Source organism: Carassius gibelio, chromosome B3 (assembly GCF_023724105.1).
Source record: "Carassius gibelio isolate Cgi1373 ecotype wild population from Czech Republic chromosome B3, carGib1.2-hapl.c, whole genome shotgun sequence".
In the NCBI taxonomy this organism is placed as follows: domain Eukaryota; kingdom Metazoa; phylum Chordata; class Actinopteri; order Cypriniformes; family Cyprinidae; genus Carassius; species Carassius gibelio.
Window position 1 is genome coordinate 23432392 of NC_068398.1, and position 10544 is coordinate 23442935.

Sequence of the window (10544 nt, forward strand, 5' to 3'; positions counted from 1 at the left end):
AAACTAAACAGTGCTACATGGCCATGATTTACCTCAAATAAGGGAAGAAATGAATACAGTGTTATACTGAACTAAAACAAGGGAATGAATGAATAAAACATGGCCACAAACAAATCTTGAGAACACCTTCTTAATTTGTGACACCTCATTTATTTCACAGATATGTGTGAGACTCCATAGAGAAAACACGGAGCAGGTTTACATGCACGCCACAAAGATTATAACTCACAAATAATCAGCTTATTAAAATAATCAGTTTTCCCGGTTTACATGCACATGAGAAACCTGACAATGCAAGTAAGCTGCGTTTACATGACTTCATAAATCAGGTTATTAGGGACGTCAAAATATAATCATTTGTGCATTCGAGTATTCCATACATTTGTCAGTTGTGTTGTTAAATTAAGCTTGAAACAAGTCAACTTGCAACAATGCGTTTTCGGCTTAATAAAGTGCATGTAAACGCGCTCAATATTCCGATATTAACATGATTAAGACAATCCTCTGATTACGAATCTACCGTGTAAATAGAGGTTTTTAATTGCCTTAATCCAGCTAAAGTCATACTCGCATTATTGAATGAAAAAAAAAAAAAACAGTACAGTATACATTTAAGAATATATTTCACATATCCATGGGCAGCGTATTCATCCAGTTTGGGTTGAAATGTGGGGTCTGGTCAAAGTCCTACATGACAGAAATTAAGATCAGAATGTTTCAAAATGCTTTCAAATGAGCAAAATGGCTTTAAAATAGCAACTTAAGCAGAGCTGATTTTTTTCTGCTTTTACAGACCATCATAACAGGTGAGATGCGTCCCAGACAGCAACAAGTGTCGGCCCACATCTGGACTGACACTATGTTGCTGTCAGGGATAAATCTATCTTCCTGTCTGTTAAGTGGTCGTAATCTTCATTAGACAGGTGCCCTATTCTGGTCTTTGTTGTGCTAAAATCTCCACAATTGCAATAAGTTTCTCTTTCTGTTGAGTACAACATTTTACTAATGACAACTAGATGCAAGGAGGAAGCAGAACAGACAGAACACATGAGAATAAGCACCTGAGGTCTGTAGGATGCCATTTCCCTTCTCTCCTTCTGTAGATTTTGCAGTTTATTCAAGAGAAATGCTTTGTCCTTTCCTTCCTGACAGGCAGACGGAAGAAGAATGGAGTCAGAGAGGTTAAAACTATTATCCATATATAGTAGTTTCTGATGAGACTGAAGTGCGCTGGACTCGAGAGTGAGGTATGATCTCAGCACTCACATTCACAATCTGCTCTCGCAGAGTCTTGATGAGCTCTTTCCGTCCCCGAGTGATTTGCCAGAGAAAATAAGTGATGACTCTGAAAGAGGAGAATAAAAGAAGATCAGAAAGTCTCAGATCCACCCAGGAAAAAAAAGGTTCTCTTAAATATATTTGGGTGTAAAACTGGACTTACAGGACGATGAGGCTAATCAGGTAATAGAAGAGTTCACTTCTCAGTATGTTTTCAAATATCCACCTGACCCAGTGGGTTTCAGGCAAAGAATGAGTCCAGTTGAAAATGGTGTGGAAAGGGGTGTTGAGACCCTGGAAGGGCCCACACTGATCTGAGGGTTTCAGACTTCAAGAAAACCAGAAAAAAACATATGAGGGTCGGTTCACAAGATACATTTTATGACCCAGTGCTTTTGAATGGTTTTTCTATGTAAACAATGCACTAGAGCAGTGGTTCTCAACGTTTTAATGGCAGGGTCCCCCTTTGTCCATAACACTATTCAAAGGCCCCCGTGACCAAAGGTTAAGGTTTTACTGGATAGGGATTTAAAAACTTTTTTGGACTCCCATTATATATTTGGTAAATTTGGCATTGACATCTCTCTTCTACTGTACGTTCAGAATTTACACTTTAAGAAGAGGCTTCATCGATATCTTGATTATTAGTTGTTTTGTTTTAATGCTTGGTTTGTCTTATTTCATCGTCTTGGAGTGCCCTTAGGATCGGACAATATTTGGCCGAGCTACAACTGTTTGAAAATCTGGAATCTGAGGGTGCAAAAAAGTCAAAATACTGAGAAAATCACCTTTGAAGTTGTCCAAATCAATTCTTAGCAATGCATATTACTAATCAAAAATTAGGTTTTGATATATTTATGGTAGGAAATGTACAAAATATCTTCATGGAACATGATCTTTACTTAATATTCTAATAATTTTGGCGTATTTTTTTTTAATAATTTTGACCCGTACAATGTTTTTTTTTTTTTGTTTGCCTACTGCTACAAATATACCCCAGCGACTTAAGTCTTAAGGTTTTGTGCTCCAGGGTCACATATTAACTGGTGCCGCTCTCTAGTCTGTCATCTGAAAAGCAGCTTACGATAAGTTCAAATTGAATGTAACTTGGTAAGTAGATAACTTATGAACCAAAACTGAAAATATAAATGAAGGGGTCACACCTCCACACTGTGAATGCTACCATGGACAACGCTCCCACAAACGAAGGGAAGAAGAGTAGGGCAATGAAGACCGTTTGTATCTGAGCGGCCCTGCCAGTGTGTTTGGGAGGCTGACAGTTCATACTCAGACTGATCTGAAACAAGAACCATAAAACTAACAGCATGCAGTATAATCTGGACTGCAAGGACAAAGCGATTATATAATGCTGCTTACCTTTTTCAAGTAAAAGATGATAAACAATTTTAGGACTTGCATTACAGGAAGTAGAGGGGAGAAGTAAATTCCAATCCTGGGCAGACAGGAAGAGAGATAAAAGAGACAATCAGCTGGAAGGAATATCAAAGTGTGGGGCTGAAGAGATGCAGATATTGACTTACCAAGCCAGAGTCTGGCCATAGATCAGATCAAGTACATTCCTAGCAATGTCAAACTCTGGGACGCCGAGACTCTGGATGCACATGGTTCCGATTACACTGTGGCAATTTTGAAAAAGTGAAATAAAAGTGAATTTATTGATTCTGTGTCATGTGTAATCAGTAATTACTCTTCATAAATAATAATCCACAGTATGCACATGAATAGTACTGTAATGTAAACCATTTCCTTAGAATGATTTATTTTTTTATCAGTCTGTAAAAACAGAATTTATAGTACAAAGTAGAAGGCAAATATAATATTTACAGTCTAGATTACCTTTGCTGCAAAGTTTGGGGTCAGTAAGATTTATATATATAAATAATCATAAAATATAAAATATATATTGTTATTAAAATAATATATATCTTAATAATATATAATAAATAATAATATATATATATATAAATAAATATAATAAATAATCTGTCCGATCCTGCAGATTTGCTTTATTCAACATCAAGAAGATCAAGCCCTTTATTTCGGAACATGCTGCACAACTCCTTGTTCAAGCTCTTGTTCTGTCCAGGCTGGACTATTGCAATGCCCTCTTGGCAGGTCTTCCAGCCAGTTCTATCAAACCTTTACAATTAATTCAGAACGCTGCAGCAAGATTAATTTTAATGAGCCAAAAAGAGTACATGTCACACCTCTGTTTATCAATTTTTACTGGCTTCCAATAGCTGCTCGCATAAAATTCAAAGCATTGATGTTTGCCTACAAAACTTCCACTGGCTCTGCACCCGTTTACCTAAATGTATTACTTCAGACTTATGTGCCTCTAGAAGCTTTCATTCTGCAAGTGAACGTCGCTTGATTGTGCCATCCCAAAGAATCACAAAGTCACTTTTATGGACTTTTAAATTAAATGTTCCCTTCTGGTGGAATCACGTTCCCAACTCAATCTGAGCAGCTGAGTCCTTAGCCATCTTCAAGAATCGGCTTAAAACCCATCTCTTCCATCTTTGTTTGACCCTCTAACTTTAACACTCACTATTCTAATTCTATTCTTTAAAAAATCGAACTACCTTTCTAATCTTTTTGTATTCTATTTTCTTTTCATTTATTATGCAATTGTATATGTATGTGTGTGTGAATGTGCAAAGACCTCTAACTAGTTTGCTCTATTCTTTTATTTTTTATTCTATCTGTTTTCTTTTTATTTATTATATTATTTAAAATCCCATGCTACGTGTACTGTTAACCTAAATGAGACTTGTTATAGCATTTATATATCATTGCTCTTTTTGTTGATTTTGATTGCTACCACTGTCTTCATCTGCAAGTCGCTTTGGATAAAAGCGTCTGCTAAATGAATAAATGTATAATGTAATGTAATATATAATATGTAATATGTAATATATCTTTAAAACTTCACAAAATAATTTTATTTTACATCAATACTATTTGTTTGAACTTTGTATTTAGAATCCTGAAAAAAATTATGTCTGTTTCCACTTATAATAGTAATAATAAATGTTTCTCGAGCAGCAAATCATCATATCAGAATGATTTCTGAAGGATCATGTGTCACTGAAGACTGGAGTAATGATGCTGAAAATTCAGCTTTTACCAACACAGAAATAATACACACACATACACACACAAATACACCGTATTTTCCGGAATATAAGGGCCATTTCATAGTCAACGCGAGAAACGCGAGCAAGCAACGCGAGCGACGCGCTCCCTTTCATAGTCTAAACCGTGAACACAAGCGTCACGGGTGATGCGTGTTTGCAATACACCGCTCACTTAACAGGGGGTAGTAGAGTCGGGTGATATTAGTAGACTCGGGTCGCGTGATATTGAGATCACAATGGAAACTGAAGAGGAGTGTATTCTGTTGCTGATGAACTATCGTATAAATGTGGATGAATACGTATAAGTTCGCATAATTTTTCCTCTTCGCCCGCCATTGTATTCAATATGTCTTCTTCTTCTGTAAACACAATATACTTGAATTCACAGAGCGCCCTCTCGCGGCTGTAGACGGTAATGTTTTCTCTTGGTTCTTGGTTCAAAATAAATGCAACTTATAGTCCAGTGCGACTATAAAATTCGGGTGTATATATATATATATATGTGCAATGTGCAAAGACCTCTAACTAGTTTGCTCTATTCTTTTATTTTTTATTCTATCTGTTTTCTTTTTATTTATTATATTATTTAAAATCCCATGCTACGTGTACTGTTAACCTAAATGAGACTTGTTATAGCATTTATATATCATTGCTCTTTTTGTTGATTTTGATTGCTACCACTGTCTTCATCTGCAAGTCGCTTTGGATAAAAGCGTCTGCTAAATGAATAAATGTATAATGTAATGTAATATATAATATGTAATATGTAATATATCTTTTTTTATATATATATACACACACACACATACGCGCACACACACACACACATATATGGAACCTAACTTATTATTTTTTTCTTTTTTAAATTTTACCAATCCCAAACTTTGGAACAGGTGGCCTGTTCATTATTTGGAAACTGTGAAACAACACTAAAGCTGGAAAATATTTTTCACTGTTGCAGCAGATGTGTTTATGCTATAGGTTCAATGTAGACATTGTCCACTATGGTTATCTGGTTTTTGCAGTCCTACTTCAACAGCCAAAATGTACTTGACTTGCTGTGTTTGACTCACTTGCGTAGGAATTCCCCAAAGAAAATGCCAAGTAGACAGAATATGAAGTCAATTATCAGCAGTCGATACACGCTCTGCCCAACAAAGGACTCCCAACACTTGAACAAAAAGATAACATTTGAATAAAGAGACACATAACCAACCTTTGCTAGAAACCCATAATAAACTGAACTCTTAGGCTGCATTTACACTGCAGGTCTTGATGTCCAAATCCGATTTTCGGACTATATCCGATTTATTTGACGACCCGCTTACATCATCTTTTAAAAGTGTCCCGTATCCGTTTTTTGCATTTACACTATACACTGCTGAAACTACCAAACGTAGACGTTCTGACCCGGAAAAGGAAGTAAAACAGCACGAAATACAAAGGATGCAGATGCAAATAAAATTATACAGTGTTTTGCTTTCCACAATAATTTGAAAAGTCAACAAAAAAGTCAGCAAAACATTGGTCTCATACGGTAGGAGAAAAAAGAGGAGCCCTTGTTGCAGCCTGGGCGAATTTAGCTCCTGTAATAAGTCACGTGATCTCAGCTGGTGGTGTCCACCTGAGTTGATTTTTTTAAAGACGTATGACTTGCATTTACTGGGGAATATCTGATTTGTCTGCTTACATGGCACACGCAAATGCACGTATCCGATACATATCCGATTTATTACCACATATGAATGAGAATTCATCGGAATCCATGCGTTTTTTTCCTGCTTACACGTTCACCGGTCATATCCGATCTGTGCCACATGAGAGGAAAAATTGGAATTGGGTCACTTGAACCATGCAGTGTAAATGGGGCCTTTGTGCACCTACTGAGATATTGGTGGGAACGAAGCTCAGCCAATAAAAGCAAAGGATTCCAAGAATGGACATCTTCAGAATAACAGTTCTATGAACAAAACAAACGATAAAGGCAAGGTCACCTGATATTGTTAGCAATGGAAATCTGATGCTTCTGGCAAGGCAACGAAACAATGATCCCACCTCACAATGCTGATGTAGATCTTTGCGCGGGGGTTGGAGTAGCTCTCTATTTTGCTGATGAGAGAGTAGAGAAGAGGCACGATCAGGTTGAAGAGCGACACGACCACAGGCAGAAGCAGAGTAGATGCCTCAGCCCCTAAATCACTTGGATCGTGACTGAAACTGAAGGCCTGCAGCAAAATTTAGGCACGGGAGAGTGAAATGCATGCAAAATACATATTTTTCTTATATTATTACAATGTAAATGAACTTACCAGTTCTCGATTCGTCCCCAAGAAGTAGATGCCTGCACAAGATCCTAGGGCAAGTCCTAAAGAGAGTAGCCAGGCCAGAAGGTGAAGAGACAGATGCTTTATTCTGTCAGACCGAGACATTTTGTTTTTCTCCTGTAACCTTTCTGATAAGGACTCCTAGAGGACATGTGCAAAATGAGCCAATGGAAACAGAAAAGGGACGACATCTAGAAGAAGATACGAACAGGTATGAACCTTCAGCTGAATGGCGAGATTGTTCTTGTTGTACTGTATGGCTTTTTCATTGACCACACTGAAATCCCAGCTGCACAGGAGACGCCATGCTCCTCCAGAGACAGGTCCTGTCTCTAACGCAAAGTTCTTCTGAAAGGATCTGGACGTGCTGAGGAGGGGGGAAAAGAAAAACACATCTTTTTACATTCCTTTCTGGCATTGAAATGGTAGTTTATTGCATCATTCGTTACTTCTATTCATATGGTGACCTTTGAGTTCCAGTATGTAAATATTCAAACATCAACAATCAGCCATTGACTTGAATGTTCGTTATTTCTATATGGCTTTCAAATGGCAAATATCCCATATGTGAGGTCATGGGAAAATGTGTAAATGCTCAACAGGAAGTGATCTAGCTACAAAACAAGCCTTTGTATTGCTTGTATGCTGTAAAGGCCTGTTACCTGTAGATAAGAGACACCCCACACAGCACCAGATACGCAGCTATGGTGAAAAAATAGGCCAACTGCATGTTGTAGGCTGGTTTGGATACGATCACTTCACCATTGTAACCACCATAGAACAAGACAGTCTTGTTGAAATAACCCTGTCGACAGAGGTATTGGCAGTTAATAAAACCAAAGTTTTGTTTGATGAACATTTGACAATTAGGATGATTTATTTAAATGAATTCTCCTCCCAAAACTGAAAATTCACTTACTCTAAATCCATCCAAGATGAGTTTGTTTCTGAAGATCTGGAGAAATTTACATCACTTGCTCACCAGTGGGTCTTCTGCAGTCAATGGGTGCCGTCAGATTGAGAGTCCTAACAGCTGATAAAAACCATCACAATAATCCACAAGAAAGCCACGTGACTCCAGTTCATGAGTCAACATCTTGTGAAGTAAAAGTCCTTCAATTAATGTAATCTAAAGTGAAAAGCTGCCTGTTTGTAAAAAAAAAAATGAATCCATCAAGACATTTTCACATTCAGACGTTGTTTCCAGCTAAAATTCAAGTTGGCTATTCATAACAATTCTTTCTCCATAAATCAAGCACAGTTTTCAAGCAAAAATGTTTGTAAATCTTGATGTGAGAGGACTTTTTTCACTGGAGAAAGCATTATGGATTATGGATTAGGGTATTTTGGTCAGACATGATGATTTAAAGTAAAAATGTCTTAATGATGTATTTGTTTCTTACAAACACACAGCTTTTCACTTCACATTACACTGATGGACTAGAGTGTGGATCATCGTAAGGTTTTTATCACTGTTTGGTCTCTCATTCTGACGGCACCCATTCACCCCAGAGGATCCACTGGTGAGCAAGTGATGTAATGCTAAATTTCTCCAAATCTGTTCCGAAGAAGAAACATATTTGTCTATATCTTGGATAGCCTGAGGGTCATTTTTTAGCACACATTTTTGGGTGAACTGTTCCTTGAAGATAAGCCAATGCATTAATTAACGTGTTCTTAATATTTTTACTGCATTTACTATAGAATAAAGAGAATCTCTACATACATACGTGGTAATATAGTTTTAACTTTTAAAGCTGTATAAATTAAGGTTAATCTATTATGGGCAAGCATACATTGACAATGAATATTTATACAATCATTTACCTGAAACAGTGCTGTAAATGCTTCCTGTTAGTGCATGCTAATGCACTTGCTTATGTGTAATAACAAATTAAACCTTTTTGTAAAGTGTTCATTGTTATATTTGGACTCACCACCCCAGTGAGGAGTTCAAGTCCTCTGAAGCCTGTGATGCTGCTGATATTGGGCGCATGCACAATTTGTGGGATTGTGATGAAGCAGAAGTTGATGATGAGGGAGAAGAGGTTGAACTGCAACAGCCATTTAAGGAACAAGAAGTAGGAGAGGACAGAAGTGCCAAACCTGCCGCCGATCTCCTTCAGAGTGTCCTGCCAGATAACCAAATGCTGCATGGCTGATGCCAAGCTGACACGAAATCTGCGGAAAGACTGGAAGAGGGGGCTTATTTGACCAAAAATATCAAGAAGCATGTTTAGAAACTTGATCATGACACATCTGTATTTAAAAACTGCATTTATCTTTGTACCCGAGACACCTGTTGACCACAGTCTGCAGCGAGGATGGTCTTTGAGAGTTTGACAGAGTTCACTCTGTTCCTGTTGAGACAAGTACAAGTTCACCTTTAGATAAAAGTTAGGATTGTGGGAAATATTGCATGAATGTATAATCATAACAGATGTTAACCTAATTGTTTTCTTCTCATTAAATGGCACATGTAATGATCGTATGGCTTCAAATCTGGCTCCAGCTGACAGGTTAACCAGGTCAGAGACCAGTTCAGATGTATCTGGGATCACAACTTCAGTTAGTTCACATCTAAAACTGAATCATGTAGAGAATACAATATATATATATATATATATATATATATATATATATATATATATATATATACACACACATCATATTTATATACTACTACTACTAAAAGAAGACAATACATTTATTCAGCAAGGACACATTTAAAAGTGTCAATAAAGATGTTTATATTAATACAGAAGATTCTATTTTTAATATTGTTCTTTCGGACTTTCCTGAGAAACCAATGTTTTTTGATTTTCACAAAAATGTTATGCAGCACAACCGTTTCCAACACTGATAATAACTAGAAATGTTTTTATGAACACCAAATCAGAATGATTTCTCTAGGATCATGTGACAGAAGACTGAAGATTTTATCACAGGAGTCAATTACATTTTAAAGGAAATTGTAATAATATATTTGACAGTTTACAGTTTTTTTCTTTGACTTTTTAAATAAATAAATAAATAAATAAATGGAGTTCTGGTGAGCATTTCAAAAAAATAAAACCTTACTACACCAAACCTTTGAGTGTGTGTGTGTAAATATATTTACATTCATGTATTTAGCAACTTACGCTGCGTTAAAGCTGTATAGATTGTGTAAAACATGACCTACTGTTTTCAGTTTCCTGTCGGATTTCATTCGCAGTAAGTCCCAGGTTTCCCAGAGCAGTGTCATGCTGTGGGAAGACACTCATCCTCCTCATCCTGCTGTTTTGATCATAGATGTGTCTTGATAGAGAAGAAATAAACTCCTTTTAGATGTTGCATGTGTGTGTATATGTTCCAGGAATAACAGAGTGCTGGGTTTGCTGACCTCACTGAGGAACAAGGAAGTTATGGTTTAATTGTAGGATACAATGTAGCCTACAAGTGGGCTGTATCTCATTTTATCTTTGTGTCGTGTTGTCCGGGTGACAGGTTTCACCAACCAAATACTAAGCAGGAGGATCTCTGTGGCCAGTGTTGTGTTACATTTAAAAAGGAATTAGTTATTCATTAACTCGTCAGCAGCAATATAATGATGACACATACTGAACAATTTATGTTGTTTCTTTTTGATAGGATGCAAAGGTGCATCATTCTTGGAAGGAAGTTGTAATTTAGGGTTAACGACATAAGAAAAACTTGTCTTGGTTAAATCTTTCACATTGGGACCAATACAGGCTGATTTGTCATCCCTGTCATGTGACGTCCAAAATGAAACACAAAA

The 10544-nt window shown here is 36.9% G+C and overlaps 1 protein-coding gene across 4 annotated transcripts; it reads right to left on the bottom strand.

Moving 5' to 3' along the window:
* Positions 1–127: 127 nt before the first annotated feature.
* LOC127951809 (transmembrane channel-like protein 5) lies at positions 128–10288 on the bottom strand. Of its 4 annotated transcripts, XM_052549854.1 has the most exons (18): positions 10149–10288; positions 9948–10063; positions 9212–9314; positions 9054–9123; positions 8701–8955; positions 7426–7568; positions 6983–7130; positions 6749–6904; positions 6495–6664; positions 6324–6399; positions 5513–5610; positions 2820–2915; positions 2656–2731; positions 2442–2575; positions 1442–1606; positions 1267–1345; positions 1062–1145; positions 128–687 (listed from the first exon to the last, which is right to left on the bottom strand). In XM_052549854.1, exons 2-18 carry the CDS (start codon positions 10036–10038, stop codon positions 625–627), a joined length of 2007 nt encoding a protein of 668 aa, XP_052405814.1. In that variant the 5' UTR covers positions 10039–10063; positions 10149–10288; the 3' UTR covers positions 128–624. The 4 variants fall into 4 exon arrangements, with proteins under 4 accessions (XP_052405814.1, XP_052405813.1, XP_052405816.1 ...); XM_052549853.1 differs by having other exon boundaries at positions 9948–10265; XM_052549856.1 differs by lacking the exon at positions 9212–9314 and having other exon boundaries at positions 9948–10264.
* Between the last annotated feature and the right edge of the window lie 256 nt (positions 10289–10544).